The 16,154-nt window shown below is 40.8% G+C and overlaps 1 protein-coding gene across 1 annotated transcript in view; it reads left to right on the top strand.

Annotated features, from left to right (window-relative positions):
* CREB3L2 (cAMP responsive element binding protein 3 like 2) overlaps window positions 1-16,154 on the top strand; it is a 170,340-nt gene that overhangs the window by 126,274 nt on the left and 27,912 nt on the right. The window contains exons 4-7 of the mRNA XM_069086992.1: window positions 621-708; window positions 6,055-6,233; window positions 11,530-11,676; window positions 15,804-15,862. Of these exons, the coding sequence (XP_068943093.1) occupies window positions 621-708; window positions 6,055-6,233; window positions 11,530-11,676; window positions 15,804-15,862 (473 nt within the window). The remainder of the gene's footprint in view (window positions 1-620; window positions 709-6,054; window positions 6,234-11,529; window positions 11,677-15,803; window positions 15,863-16,154) is intronic.

The raw sequence follows: 16,154 nt of genomic DNA, 5'->3' as shown, positions 1-16,154 counted from the left end.
TTTTGAAGAACTGGGCCTCTGACATATTTGTAAGCTATTTCCTTGCTGTCATTGCTATAGTGCAATTAATTAATTTGGTTTAGATTGTGGTGCTTATAAAGCCAAGGAAATAAATTCTATCCCTTGTTTGGGCCGACTAGTTTGGTTCTTCTGTGACCGCAGACCATTTCCCTAACCTGCTGTTTCACAGGTACATGTCATTACTTGAGAAGATTGTGGATGGCTCAGTGCAGGCTTCTATCTGCTGTTGTGGGTGAGGGGACAAACTGCTGGAGAGTCAGCTGTATCATCTTATATAAAAGAGAACCACTGAACACACAATTCAACTTCCTCTGTCTTAAATGCCACTACAATATTCTAGCCCTGGAGGGGTTCAACCATTAGTATATGGTCAGTAGCTTTAATTCATTTGGGGGTTCCACCTGCTTTATAAGATTCTGAAAGAAGCAGCTCTTAGTTTCTACTAGCCAGCTTTTAGTAGAGTTTGGGGGTAGAGTGTCCCCAGATAAAGGAAAAAAAAGTGGGATAAACAGCTCTTCTATAGCTATGCACCATGTCATTGCTCTTTTATTTAAAAACAAACAAACAGCCCAAAAACTTGTTTGAAATTCTGTCTTTAGGTCAAGTCTCCAAGCCTGAAAATCCTTCCCAAGATTAAACTGGAGCCTCATGAAGTGGATCAATTCTTAAACTTCTCTTCGAAGGAAGGTCTGTTGGTTCTCAGTGCTTCCTTTGGGGTTGGCTGCTGATGTTGCACAAAAGGCGTAGGGAATAAGGGCATGTGGGATGGGGAGGGACAGTGTGTAAGATGCCTCGTGTTGCACTTCTGCTAGACCTAGGTTGTGCAATTGATGTTTTGCTGAGGAGTTTCTTTTAAATCCCAGTTTTAAAAATAGAATCCCATTTCACCATAGACTGACATTCTCCTTCCAGTAATATGTTCACTCTAATATCTGGGTTTTTTTCCAGGGGTCAGTGGCTTCTAATACCTTCACTTTACCCTTTTCTGATCCTCAGGGCTATGAGAATAGTTAATCATCTGCAAAACATCAAAGCATGAAGGTGAGAGAAGGCAAAAGTTTAGTTTGGCCCGGACACACAGAACATGGGAAGGGGAGTAGAGTGAAGTCTGGCTGAAGAGTTAGATTGGAGTCAGATATTTCCATTTATCCTAAAAGCAGTAGGGGGCCACAAAAGGTTTATGAGCAGAGAAGAGCTGTGGTCAGATTATACATTAAGAAGATTATTTTTGGCAACTGTATGAAGGGTTAGAGAGAAGACAGACCAGAAACAGGAAGACCAATTTCAATCATTTTTCAGTTATGTCCATCTCTTCATGACCATGTTTGGGTTTTTGTTTTTTTGGGGGGCAGAGATATTGGAGTAGTTTCTTTCTCAGCTTATTTTACAGATGAGAAAACTGAGGCAACTAGGGTTAAGTGACTTGCCCAGGGTCACACAGCTATTAAGTGTCTGAGGTAGGATTTGAACTCATGAAGATGAGTCTTCCTGACTCCAGACCTAGTACCACCTAGCTGTCCAGGAAGACTAATTAAGAGATTATTAACATCAGTCTTGGTAAGAGCTTGTGAGGGTTGTCGATGTTTGGATAGAGACAAGAGGGTGGATTCAAAATATATTGTGGAGGTAAAGTCAACAAGACTTGGGAACTGATTGGATATACATTGTCTGAGCAGAGGGAAGAGGCAAGGGTGATTCCCAGGTTTCACCCTGGAGTGACTGGGAGGAGAGACCAAAATAAAGCATTTTTCTCTCTCCAATCATTACTACATTGCTGCAAAAGTAATTTGACTGGAGCACAGATAAGTCTGAGCTAGACAGTGTAGATTTTGGAATCTACATAGAAAGTACATAGAAGTGAAAACTGAAGCCATGGAGATGGATGAGATTACTGAAGAAAAGAGTACAGAGAGAAGGTCGAAGCCTTGAGACACAGCATTTCTTGGGGCAGGAGGAGGTAACTGAAGGACTTGGTCTAACAAGAGTTGGGCTGATGTTTACCTTTGTGTTTCTAAGGAGAAAGAGTCTGCTAGACAAATTAGTTAGCAGCATGGTTAAGTAAAAAACAATAGACTTTGAGTTTCAGACTCAACCCTTCCAGCTTCCTTTCTTAAGTTGTCTTTCCCTATTGGAATGTAAGCTCCCTGAGGGCAGGTTCTGTCTTTGTGCCTAGCACATAGCATATACTTAATAAATGTTTATTAAATTGAATTATATTGTTCATTCAAACTTTGGGCAAGCCATTTAACTTTGAGCCTGTTTCCTCATAGGTAAAATGAGGGTTGTAGTATTTGCATTTCATCACTCATAGCAATATTAGATGAGGTAATGTATGTAGAGAGTGGTGTGAATCTTAAAGTATCATATAAATGTAAATTGTTCTTTTTTTTTGATGAGGTCTATGAATTCACTGGTGTAGGAAACACTTGTTGAGAAAACTTCCTCTCTCTGTACAAATGGATGCCTTCTCTTTTCAAGTTTTAGAAGGCTGCCTGGGACATGTGACTTGCAGAGTCACATAGTCAGTATGTATAGGAGACAGAGCTTCAACCCAGAGCTTTCTGCCTCCAAGGCTAGTGCGCTGTCCACCAAGTCATGGGCTGCTGAGCAGCCATTGGTGACATAGAGGGAGTTAAACTTTTGGGGCAGCTAGGTGGCACAGTGTGCATAGAGTGCTGGCCTGAGTTCAGATTTGGCTTCAGACATTTACAAGATGTGTGGGGCTTTACCATACGTTCCTGATCTATAAAATGAGCTAGAAAAAAAAGGAAATGGCAGAGCACTCCAGTATCTCTGCCAGGAAAATCCCAGATGGGGTCATAAAGAATCAGACATGAGGGGCGGCCAGGTGGCTCAGCGAGTAAGAGCACCGGCTCCAGTGTCGGGATGACCTGGGGATCAAATCCGGGCTCAGATACTTAGCACCACACCCAGAAATAACTGGTTGTGTAACCTTAAGCAAGTTACTTAACCCCGATTGCTTAAAAAAAAAAAAAGGATCAGACATGACTGAAATGACTGAATAACAAAAACTTTGGGATCTGTGCATGATGGCAATAAAAATAACATAAGGTAGAATGTAAAAGGTGATTTTTTTTGGCAAGTTTGACTCTTAAGACACTAGTGGACTTTCCAACAAATCTTGTTCCATGAATTTGTTATGACATATTTTACAAAATGTTAACAGTAGGTACATATCCTATAGTGACTGATAATTCTGGTGCTTTGGAGAGGAGAATTTCCAAGATAAATAAAATGCGTCTACTTTCTGATTACCCTGACCCAGTGGAGGATAAAGTAACTGACCACCTCTTTGTGCCATGGAGCTGCTTGCCAATGACCCTAGCCCAGGGGTGGGGAACCTATGGCCTTGAGGCCACTTGTGGCCCTCGAGGTCCTCAAGTGCAGCCCTTTGACTTAATCCAGACTTCACAGAACTGTGAAAATTAAAGTTTGGATTCAGTCAAAGGGCCGCACTTGAGGACCTTGAGGGCCACATGTGACCTCAAGGCAGCAGTTTCCCCACTCCTGCTCTATTATTCTCTTTAGCAACCCAAGAGCTGTTTTCCTTTTCAAATGAGGTTTAGAAACCTAATGCTAAACCACCTGGGGACCAATGGATGGCTTTCACCCAACAGGAAACAGTGGACTCACATTTGACCCACTTTTCCTGTTGTTCCCTCTTTCCCTTTCTAAGGGAATAACCCTTTGAAGTGAGTGGAGTGTCTGAGGGAAAGGCAAGTCACACAGGAATGATTCTGCTAGAAACAAGTGGATAAAGCAGCTGGTTCTTGGCTGATTAGCCTAATACAAATTGAGCAGCAGATAAGGACAAATTCCAAAGAACTGGGTTAGGTCAGTCGATATTTTGCTTTGCATCACATGATCGTAGGCATATTTATGATATTGTGAGAGTACTGAATAATGGGGAGATCTCTCTGACCAACTACTCTGTTTTCTTGCTTGAAAGGAACTGTAGGCAGGAATGTAGACTGACTGGAATAAAAAGGCATAGAAGGTTGTAGAAGCCTTATGGATTCCTATGGGGGCCATTGGAAAGATGTAAGAAGAAGAGACAAAGAGAGAGGGGAAAATAAGGTGGGTGGAATCATAAACAAGGGAAAATGAAGAAAGTAAGAAGTCTGGGGAGGAGAAGAAGAATACCCCCCCCCCCAACAGTGATGAGGGGTAGAGAGAAGAGAACCAAAAGCTGCCTTGGGTGTACCTCAGTGAGGGTGCCCAGACCATACAAGGCCAAAGACTCACAACAGTTCACACTTCTAAAAATGTGTGATAGGAAAAGCTTCTTCCTATCTGTATAATTGCTTTCCCACCACTCAACAGTGTCCTTAGAAGTGGTCATGTGTCTCAGCAGCTGGTGTTTGACAAGATAGAGAGAGCATTTTTAGATACTCAATAAATTCCTCTTGAATAGATTGATAGATAAATGAATAATGTGGCTTCATTGCACATGGCATATAACTGTGTTCATAAATACTCAATAAGTATTTATTGAATGAAAATACTCTGTCTGGAGAATTTGATATTCATTGTGATACTTACTCCCTGGGCATCTTCACTTAATGTTCTGGTTCTTATCTGGGTGTGTCAAACTGTTGACCTTTAGGAAGTCTGGCTTTCTCCCAATTCTTGGCTTAGATGTTTTAAGTTATAACTTTAAACTTTCAATTGTTGACTTTCAAAAATATTAAATATGCACTTTCCTTACTGACTAAGATTACCATAATACTTGAGGTTTTCCTTTAATTTTATTCTAATGTGTATCAAAACACATTTATGTGGTTTCCAAGAATCCCAAATTTTTAGGGTCTGTAATTCAGGTTATTGGTTCTCTTTTAACTCTTTTGGGTTCATAGATGCTCTGTTCCTAAATAATTTGAGCTGGAAGGAACTTCAGAAACCACTGATTCAACCCCACCTTTATTTTGTAGCTAAGGGAAGTAGAGCCCAAAGAGGTTAAGTAACCTGTGCAAGGTCACACGATGATGATGATGATGATGATGATGATGATGATGATGATGATGATGATGATGATGATGAAGAAGAGGCAACATAGTATAATGGATGGAAAACTAGCCTTGCAGTCGGGAAAACCTGAGTTTAAACCCTACCTCTAATACATACTGGCAATTAGAGCTGATAAATATGGAGTTCCTTGATTTGAGGAGTAGCTGGTTTGCATTACAGGAAGCCTTCAAACAGGGGTTATATTATTATATTTTAGATATATTTTAAAGGGGCTTTATAAGATCTACAAGATAGGATTGGACTAAATAACTTTTAAGGCGTCTTCTAGTTCTGTGTCTATTAACTTAGCTTTTGCTACTGTTTTGGCAGAGGAAATTTCCAAGTTGGACTCTAACTGTTACCCTGGTAGTCTCCAGCAGCTGCAGTATCAAATTCTGAAAAATGAATTGGAGAAAAGTAACCTTGGAATTGGCAGAAGAAGCTAATTAAGCCTATCCTTTTATATTTCATTCCCATTGGCAAAATTATTTCTTTTTTTTTTTTTGTTCCTCATAATACCTCTGATGGCAATATTGCAGTTTATAGGTAGACCCTAAGACTTGGACTCAGGAAGACCTACGTTCAAATCCTACCTACTTGCTGCGTGACCCTAGGCATGTCATTTTAACCACTCTGTGTCTCATTTTCCTTTTCTATAAAATAGGAATAATAAAAATAGTACCTACCTCAGATGGTTAAAATTTGTTGTGAGGGTTAAAATGAGATAGCTTGACAAAACTTTAAACTATAGGAATGTTAGCTGTGATGATGAGGAGGAGGAGGAAGAGGAGGTGGATGTCAAAGCTCAGAGAAAGCTCATGGTCAGTGTCACCTAGTGACTGATAAAGTAGAGACTGAACCCAAGAAAGGAGAACCTGTAGCCCTCTAGACACATCTACCTTCTTTCTGCTCAACCGCAGGGAAACTGAAAAGGTTCTTTTTTTTTTTCCACTTACTACTTTTCTTGTGTCCCCATGAAAGAAACACCATGTTCTTTTCTTCCAGCAGTGGTGGAACACCTACATCTACCCCCCACCCCTCCCAGCAGTCACGGCAGTGATTCTGAGGGCAGCCAGAGCCCCAGTCCATCCCTGACGCCATCCAGTCCCACCCAGGGGCCAGGGAAGGTGACATCTCGTTCAGCCTCAGCTCTCTCCAATTCCCCTCTCCTGACAGCACCTCATGTAAGTAGCAACCAGCAAATTCTGCCTGTGAGTTTTTCTTATTTTTGTTCCTAATATCTTCACCAAATCAGACCCCACTTAATATTTGTTTCCATACATTGTGACAAGTGATAAACACGAGATTTTTTAAAAAGTTGAAATTTCAGTGATTTTAAAACTATCTGCTTCATGGAAAACTTTGCACGTAGAATTTTAGAGCTGAAAGGGACCTTTGGGTTCATCTAGTTCAGCTCTTTAATTTTACAGCTAAGGAAGGAAACTTAGGTCCAGAGTGGTGAAGTGATTTCTCCCCTTGAAGAGTGGCAGACTTGGAATTAGAACCCTGGGGTCCTCCTTTCAAGTCCAGTGTTCTTTTTCCTACAATATTCTGTGTGAGCAAAGTCAAGCTCTAAATTATATAAAAATCCCATTTCTCCTGGCCACCTAACCACAGTGTTGTTGTGAGCCAGGACCGAGGCAGCTTGAGGTAACCCCCACACCAGCAACCAAGGCTGTTGGGTTCCAGGTTGCCATGGAACTGCCTCATAGTTTTAGTTAGCTTTGCCCCTGGCAGACTGATCCGAATGCCAGCTGTAGGTCCACTGAGTAAGGAGGATATAAGGGCTTCTGTATGGTTCCAAAAGAGTGCTTTTGAGACACCCCCCTGGAAGCTTCCTTGCCAGCTGCTTTGGAGGAGGAGGGAGGACCTCATTTACCTAACGGTCATTGAGTGTGTTTTTATTAAAAATAATTGTTTTTCCTGAGCCTTCAGCATCTATTTCACTGGGTTTTGGGAAGAATTCTGAGGACACCCAGTCTAGAAATCTTTTTTTTTTTTTTTTTGCTTTTTGGAGTGGGGAAGGCAGGGCAATTGGGGTTAAGTGACTTGCCCAAGGTCACACAGCTAGTAAGTGTTGTGTCTGAGGCCAGATTTCAACTCAGATCCTCCTGACTCCAGGGCCAGTGCTCTATTCATTGTGTCACCTAGCCACCCCCAGTCTAAAAATCTTGGAGTTATTTTGGGTTCCCCTTCTCCCTTGTCTCCTATATCCAAATTGTTACTAAATCCTGTTTTTTTTTAACTGTCCCCTTGGATTTACTCCTACTTCATTCCTTTTCCTGCCCCCTTGTCCAGAATAAGATGGCGTCACTCTTGGTCTTACTGCAGCAGTTTCTAGGCAGTCTTTTTATACTCCATATCTCTCTTTCCTTGCTGCCTTTCCCTCCCACTGCCAATATCGTAATATATATTTTTTTCTTTTTTGGATCAGATTTGTGGTTTTGTTGTTATATGTAACTCCCAGTGAAAAACAAACAAAAACCACCTTCTACCAATCCAGATCTTCAACTTACAGTCTTTGGGAAGTACCTGGGGCACCAAGAGATCAAATGACTTTCCTGGAGTCCCAAAGCCAGCATGTATCTTTCAAGGGATAAGTACCCCAGGCCTTCCTGATTTTGAGGCCAGGTCTCTATTCATTGCTGCATACAACTTCACACCGTGCACCATTTAACACTTAATTATTGTTTAAGAAAGGCAGCATGGCATGGATAGAGAATTGACTTTAGAGTCAGGAAGGGCTGGCTGCCTTTGAATCATGCTAGGGATCACTCTCCTACTGTGCTCCCAGGCAAATAAGGCTCTAAATTACAAATAATCTGGTGTGGTTAGGGAAGGAGGTGGGATCCCCACTCTGATGAATCACAGGACTAGGCCAACATACAACCAACATGTGTACACATATATAACATGTATATGAAATGTACACATGTGTTTTATTATATGTACATGCATATTCGTGTGTGCATACATGCATATTTGTGTGTTTAATTTTAGGTATTTCATGTAGATTAGTTCTGCTTCCTAATCTATATTATAAGCACCTTTGGGGTAGAAACTACATTTTATACTTATGTAATCTTCATAAGAGGTTAGCTAGCTAGCACAGTGGACAGAGTACCAGGCCTGGAGTCAGGAAGACCCCAGTTCAAATATGGCTTCAGACTAGCTGGGTGCCCTGAGCAAGTCACTTACCCAGTGTGCCTTAGTTCCTCATCTATAAAATGAGGTAGAGAAGGAATAGCAAACCACTCCGGCATCTTGACCAGGAAAATCCCAAGAGGGGTCATAGAGGGTCACGCATAACTGAAACAACTCCACAGCAACAACAAATCTCCATAAGACCTGGCATAGCATTGTAGCTCGATAAAAACTGATTTTTATTTTTAAAAGCACTTTACTAACCCATACATTTGGTTATGCTACAAGCTAACTCAATCACTCAATCCAAAAGCATTAAAAAAAAATGTTATCAATCATCTTTATTGCTAAAATTATACAGTACACATTCCAAATACACATTTCAAGCTTCTGGGTTACAAAAGAATACTTACGTGATGAAAACTTATTACACAAAATGAAACTCTATAAAACTCTAAAATTAAATCTCGAAAAACACAGTAATATATCTATGATGGTCAAGAGGAGATAAATTAAATCACAACTTTATTTACAAAAAATAATCATCAAGTATTTTTTTTTCAAAGTCCTCCCTTTGGTGGTTATTTTTTTTAAGGTTTAAAAGAGTATTTTTTTTCGATAATAGTTGCCTCAAGATCAGCACATACTAAATCTTAACTGTGCAGCTTGCTTTATTTTCTTGAGTTAAAGGAGATAAAACCAAATTTATCAAAAAGCATTTATTAAGTGCCAACTATATGCCAGGCATTGTACTAAGTGCTGGGGATACAAAAAAAAAAGGGAAAAGATAGTCCCTGCCCTCAAGTAGCTTACAATCTAATAAGGGGGACAATGTGCAAACAATGTAAACTGTATATTGGATGACTAGGAAATAATTAACAGAGAGAAGACACTACGATTAAGAGGGGTCGGGGAAGGTTCAATTTTAGTTTGGACCTAAAGAGGGTCAAGAAGGTTAGTAGTTCAATCAGAGGCAAGAAAGAGTTCCAGGCATGGACAACAACCCGAGAAAATGCCCCTGAGCTAAGAGGATTGTCTTGTCATTTTGGTGGCTCACTGCAGAATGGATCGGAGTGGAGAGGTAGTTGAGGTAGGCAGCCTCACCAGCAAGCTATTGAAATAATTGAGACCGGAAGGTGATGAAGGCTTGCATCAGGATGGTGACAGTGTCAGAGAAGAGAAGGGGAGTATATTGGAAAGTTGCTGCCAAAGTAAAATTGACAGGCCTTGGCAACGGATTGGATATGGCAGGGAGGGGTGGTGAGAGATAGTGAGGTGTTGAGGATAACTCCTAGGCTGTGATCCAGAAGGCCTGGGAGGATTGGACTGCCTTTGAGAGTAACTGGTAAAGAAGGAAGTAGGGGGGGTTTAGGGGGAAAGATCATGAATTCAGTTTTGGACATGTTGAGTTTAAAATGTCTATGGGACATCTTGTCTGAGTTGTGAGATTGAGGTCAGTAGAAAGGTTAAAGCAGGAAGGAGACGTGATTATTAGCAAAGAGATGTAAGTAAATCCTTGGGAACTGATGAGGTCACAAGTGAAGTGTAGTATAGAGGGAGAAGAGAAGAGAATCCAGGACAGAAGTCTAACTTCATTTCCCTGTGTAGATACAGTAACACAGGATAGAATTCTCTGACTCTTGTATTCTGCCAAAAACAGATTGCACAAAACATTTCTGGAAGTATTAAACCCAGAATGCCTATTGCATAACTGTGATCTTTTCCTGAGACTGATGCTACTCTGGAAGGAGCAGAAAACTTGCTAAATTCACCTTACAAACATGCATTTGGAAAAATTCAAAAGAGCAGCCCTTTGCTTTGGTGTGGTGCATTATGGTCTCCAACACGCTAGCACACCCATTATTTTGTTTGATTCACATAGCAACAACACTGTAACGCAGGGTGGGTATTATTGTCCCATTTATAGGTAAGGAAACTGAGGTTCAGAGAAAGTAAATGAATTGCCCTGGGTCTTTAAACTTCTAGTCCAGTGTCCTTGGGAGGTTGCTAGGCTACCATTCCAATCCTCCTCTTCCCACTCCATCTCTTTCCCTTCTCCCTGCCCCTGCACACCAAAGGAGCTATTTTTGTAAAAGAAGTTTCAACTGAAGCTATCATTTGTCCAAAGGTCTTGCTAATCACTGGGAATTCTGGCTTTGCATAAGATTCCACTCCTTTAATTTACTAAGATAGTAAAGGGCCTTAAATTTGTCATATGAAAATTGGTTAAAGGAACTGGACTAGTCTGGAGAAAGGAAGACTCAAGGGGTACATGATAGCTTTCTTAAAGTATCTTTTTTTTTTTAAATGTTATCCATTTGGGGAAATATTCATAAAATGATACATTTTTAGAGTTGGGGGGGGGCATTAGAGATCATCTTGTCCAGCTTCCATAAAGGACCTGAAGCCCAGTGAAGTTAAATATTTTCTCCAAGGTCACACCAGGATATTAAGGGCAGAACTGGAATTCAGAGTCAACTCTTCAGAATCCAAATCCCCAGTGCTCCTTGGTACTTATCAGGGACCGAGAAAAAGACGATCTTCTCATTTAGTCCCTTGGTTAGGATAAGGCCTGGTCTTCTTTTTTTTCTTCAGTCCTTGAAACAAGCACCATCCTGATAGTTGAGCAGTGGGGTGATTCTCCAGTAGAGGAGGAAATGATCACAGTCTGCTGCTGACCACATGGACTGTGGGAGGCATAGGTCCCCGACTTCTTTCCTCTGCAATGGTTGGTTTCTCACATGTCTTCAGTTTTCTCCTGCCTAGCATACTGATGGCAGCACATTCACATGTCAACCACAAGAAGGAACTGATCGTTTTTTCCACAGTGTTGACTAAATATTCCTTCAATTCACTTCAACAAAGGCTCGATTAGGTATGTGATATGTACAAAGTGCTGGTGCCCTCCAACTTTAATACCCAGGGACAAGAACTAGGCTGGGTTGGCTCCTGTCTGTTTGTAAATGTAAGACAAATCAATGCAAAATCATGTAATTATTCAATGCATTGAGTCCTAGAAGACACCACAAGGGAGGAAAGAGGTCCAAGCCCCTGCTTCCATTCAAATACAGGCATTGTACCCACTGAACACAAATAGGGGTCCATTCTATTTTTTACAGTCTCCTTCAAGTCAAGTATTAACCACTTACTACACTCCGGGCACTACACTAAATGCTGGGGAAACACAGAAAAAGAAAAAAATGAATGGTTCCTGCTCTCAAGGAATTTACAGTCTAATGGCAACATCCATTGTTCTTTTGCTGACTGTTTCAAGGATATGATTTTGTATTCTCAGTTATTTTTCTTTGCCTCCTTTTTCTGCTTTGGCCTACGCAGAAACTCCAGGGGTCAGGCCCCTTGATCTTGACAGAGGAGGAGAAGAGGACACTGATTGCTGAGGGGTACCCTATCCCCACCAAACTGCCCTTGACAAAAGCAGAGGAAAAAGCCCTGAAGAAAATCAGGAGGAAAATCAAGAACAAGGTGAGGTCCTGGGTTCATGATTGTGTGGGCACTAAGACATCTGTATATATGGGACAGAACTACCATTCTCTGATATAGTGTAGAAGATAATATACATAATTAGAAGAATTCCAAAGTGGTTGGGTGGTTGGCCAGACTCAAAAGAGTTGTTATTAATGGTTCAACATCAATGGGATGGAGAACTCCACAGAATGTTCATGGACCTGTGCCAAGTGACTTGGATAAAGGCATAAAAGATATCTTATCCAATTTACAAATGATGTATATTGGGGAGAAATAGCTAACACACCGCAGGACAGTCAGTATTGACAAGGCTTGATCATTGGGTTGAACCTAACTAAAAAAAATTCAAAAGGAATAAATGTAGTCTTGGATTAGGGTACAAAAAATAAGGTCCACAAATATATAATTGGGAGAGAGGTAAGCGTGTCTTTTGTTCTGAAAAGGATCTAGGGGTCTTAGTGAACTGCAAGCTTCAAGGTGTGACAGCAGTGTGATGTGGCAGCCAACAATCTTGGGCTTCGGTAGGAGAGACATAGCTTCTGGGAACAGGGAGATGATAATCCTACTTTACTCTGCTCTTGTCAGGCTTCACCTGAAGTGTGCATTTAGTTCAGGGCACCACAGTTTGTGGACATTGATAAACTGGAAAGTGTCCAGCTGAGGGCAACCAAGATAGTAAAGGGCCTTGAGTTTGTCTTTTGAGAATTGCTTAAAGGAACTGGACTACCCTGGAGAAAGGAAGGCTCAAGGGGGTTACAAGAGCTTTCTTCACATATCTTCCTGTGGAAGAAGGATTAAACTGATTCTAATTGGTCCCAAGAGAGCAGAAACGAGTAAAGGTAGAAATTGCAAAGAGGCTGATTTAGGCTTATTGTTGAGAAAAACCTCCCACCAGTTAGAGAATCCAAAAATGCTGAAGTTCCCCTTCCTTGAGGACTTGCAGCAGATACTGGGTGGCTATTTGTTGAGTGTGGTATGATGGGGATTGCTTTTTTGTGATGGCCACTGAGGTCCCTTCTGACTCTTAAATTCTGGAAGTCCATGACTGTGACACCAGCCTCCCACTCTAGCTAGCAGACTAACACTTGATCTGGATGGTCCCATTACTCCTTCTTGGGGTAATTCCATTAGGAGCAAAGTCAGCATTCTCTATGATCACTCTCCAGTAGCCTTTTCTCCATTCATAGTCCTCCTTCGTCTTGACTTGACCTCAGAAAGCTCTTTAGCAATGCGGGTTCCCACTGAGACTCAGTAATACCCATGAAGGAAAAAGCACAGACAGAGGAGAAACCACAAAGGGAGAAGACAGAGGGAGGAAGGAGGAGAAGAAAGACATACTGATGGTGAGGAGAAGGCGTTAAGAGGAGGCTGAGAATAGCATCCTTGAGTGGCTCTTCTCCGCTAGCATTGCTAGACAATTTGGCCATATCAGAGGGGAGGGTAGAGAACATCTTTTGAAGGAATAGGAAAGAAACAGGATTGAAAAGGAAAAAGCAGGGTGTAAAGCCTCTTTAGCCAGGAGTCTCTTCATATGGAAACAGAGCCAGAGAGTTTCAAAATAGCTTTTCAGGGGTTAAGGGTGAAGGATTTAAAGTAAGTCTCACTCTGTAGTTTGAAACTCATTAACAGAGTTTGCATACACCATAAACACACAAACTCCAGACTCATTCACAGCTATAAAAGCTGAGTTGTATATAAATTTGAAAATTCTAGGCCTTTCTAAATAAATCACTTTATTCTTCTTCTTAAATATCCTTATGTTTAAATGTGATTTTAAAATGTTTTATTTTTATGTAGGATTTTAATAACTTCAAGTTCCATCAAACAGAAGCCTGTCTGTGTTAAACACCAGCACATAAAAATATTATTAAACTTGGCTGCTAAGGAAAAGGCTTAATGAGTAAGCTTAAGCAAAGATAATGGCCTTGAAAGCTTAGGACATGCTATAAAGAGAGAATTATAGCTCAAGATAGGAGAGGAAGTAGTCAAAAGGAACACCTAGCTATTTAAGTTATTTCAAATTTTCAGGCCCAAAGGAATCTTAGAGGAACCCGAAAAAGGTGTCAAAACCATTGTCAGTAATCTTTGAGAAATAATGAAGAATAAATGGTGGGAAAATATTGTGTTGATTTTTAATGAGAAAAGGGTAGATTCTGGAAACTGCAGACTAAGCATTCTGATATCAACCACAACTAAATTCTTAACTTAATTATAAGAGGAGCTAACATCGTGTTAATAAGAACAAGTCATTTCAACTTAGAGTCATAATTTATTGATAAATGGGGGGTTTTGGGGGGCGGGGGAGGAATGGAGAGAAGTAAAGCCTCACATTTGTACATTCATCAATGCAGGGAAACCTATTGTGGGAATTCCCACTGAGACAGATCAGCCACTTGGGTAGAACTTATTGTCTTAATTACCTGGACAGAGAGGTGAATTTGACCTTGGGGGCCACACGGTGTCACAAGAAGAACTTCAATCCAGTTCTGCCTGGCTCCAAGACCAGCCTTCTATTCACTCTATCTTACTGACTCTCATTGATAAATTTGACAAATGCCCGAATGTAGGAAGTCTCACAGAATTGATAAATGGGTTTGCAGTCAGTTGGATAACCAACTGACTTAGGGTATGTTGTGTCAACCTGGAGGGAGATTCCTATATTCTACTGGAATACCACAAGACCTTGTAACTAATCATTTAACCACTGGCTTGGGAAGGACATAAAATATCTACATATTCTTTCAATTAATATTTATTGAAACACTAAATTTTTAAGTGAAAATAAAGAAATGATAACTAATATAGTGATAATCTATGAACTCAGGATTGATAGAACAAAGATATCAACAGTCTAGAATGCTGGGCCAAAGCCAACAAGATGGGGTTTAGCAGAAATAAATGTAAAGATGTGAATTTAGGATAAAAAAAATCAGGTGTACAAAGACAGAAGGATAGAGAGACCTGGCATGGCCTCAGTTTGTACAAAAAGAAATCTGGAGGTTTCAGTTTCCCACAAGCTTAATATCAACTAACAGTGATCCCAAAATGTTAACATAATCTGAGGTCATATTAATAGACTTCTAGTGTCCAGACCACAAGAAGACAAAATATTTCTGTGCTAATTAGCTCACACCTGTAGAGCCAGGTACAGTTTTGGATGTGTCATTTTAAAGGGGACATTAATGAACTAGAATGGGCAGGGGAAAACAACCATAATTGTTAGTCTGTAAACCATGTAATTAGAGGAACAATTAAAAACCTGGCCATTCTTCGTTCAGAAAAGACTAATCCAAGAGAAGAAATGATAATTGCATTCTCATGTCTTAAAGGATATAATTTTGGTGCTGTAGAAGACAGAACAAGACTGGTTCAACAATCATTTATTTCATACCTACTGTGTATAGATACTACACTAGGTACTTGGAGGATTAAGATAAGACATGGCTGGGGCAGCTAGGTGGCACAGTGAATAGAGCACCAGCCCTGGAGTCAGGAGGACCTGAGTTCAAATCTGGCCGCAGACACTTGGTACACTAGCCATGTGACTTTGGGCAAGTCACTTAACCCCAATTGCCCTACTTTCCCCCCTCCCCCCCAAAAAAAAGAAAGAAAAAAGATAAGACATGGCTGTATAAGACCAAATGGGTGGAAATTGTAGGAAAGTAAGAACCTACTTTGCTTCAAGTGCACCATGGTACAGTGAAAAGAGCGTTGAGCTTAGAATCATAGGACCTGAGTTGGAATCTCACCTCTTTTACTTGTGGCAAGTGTGGCCTTGGACAAATCACTTTGTTTGAGCCTGAGTTTCCTTAGTTATGAAATGAAGGGGTTTTGACTGGATGCTTTAGTAATGACTGACAGGAGAAGGAGCTAAACCCATATCTTGATTCCAAATCCAGCATTTTATTATACCACCCTGGGAGCTGGGAAAATTGTTTGAGAAATGAGTTAGGGATGAGTGAGTAGAGGCAGGTAGTAACTAGTGAAGTGTGATATTGAGTCGAGAGCTTGAGTAATCTCCTTGCTTATGACATATAACCATCTTCCATGTGTGCTATTGATTTGCTCCTAGGTTCAGAAACCCATACATATATTTTGTGTTTATATTTCTTCTTCTGTCTTAGATTTCTGCCCAGGAAAGTAGGAGAAAGAAGAAAGAATATATGGACAGTTTGGAGAAAAAGTAAGTCTACTCTGACAAAATAAGTGTCCTCATTAACAGTGACTGGGATGGGAAGGAAGCCTGCATTTTGGGTTTCTACCCTAGGTGCTCTTAGTTTGTCATCCCCTATACTAAGTCACCCGTGTTGATCTTTGGGTGGCTGTGTCTTTGAAGCTTCTTGGATGGTTAGCTGTGCTTTGCCTGACGCCTAGTGGTAGGTAGGAGAGGAAGCAAAAAGCAGAAATGCAGTCAAGTTTTCCCTTCATGCCTCTTCTAGCCAAGTCTCTTCAAGTCCTTGAAACCTTCCTCCCCA

Source organism: Petaurus breviceps, unplaced genomic scaffold (genome assembly GCF_028583685.1).
Source record: "Petaurus breviceps papuanus isolate PSGF00001 unplaced genomic scaffold, PetGlider_PUasm1.0 181, whole genome shotgun sequence".
Classification (NCBI taxonomy): Eukaryota; Metazoa; Chordata; class Mammalia; order Diprotodontia; family Petauridae; genus Petaurus; species Petaurus breviceps.
This window is presented reverse-complemented; position numbering and strand designations above follow the sequence as displayed.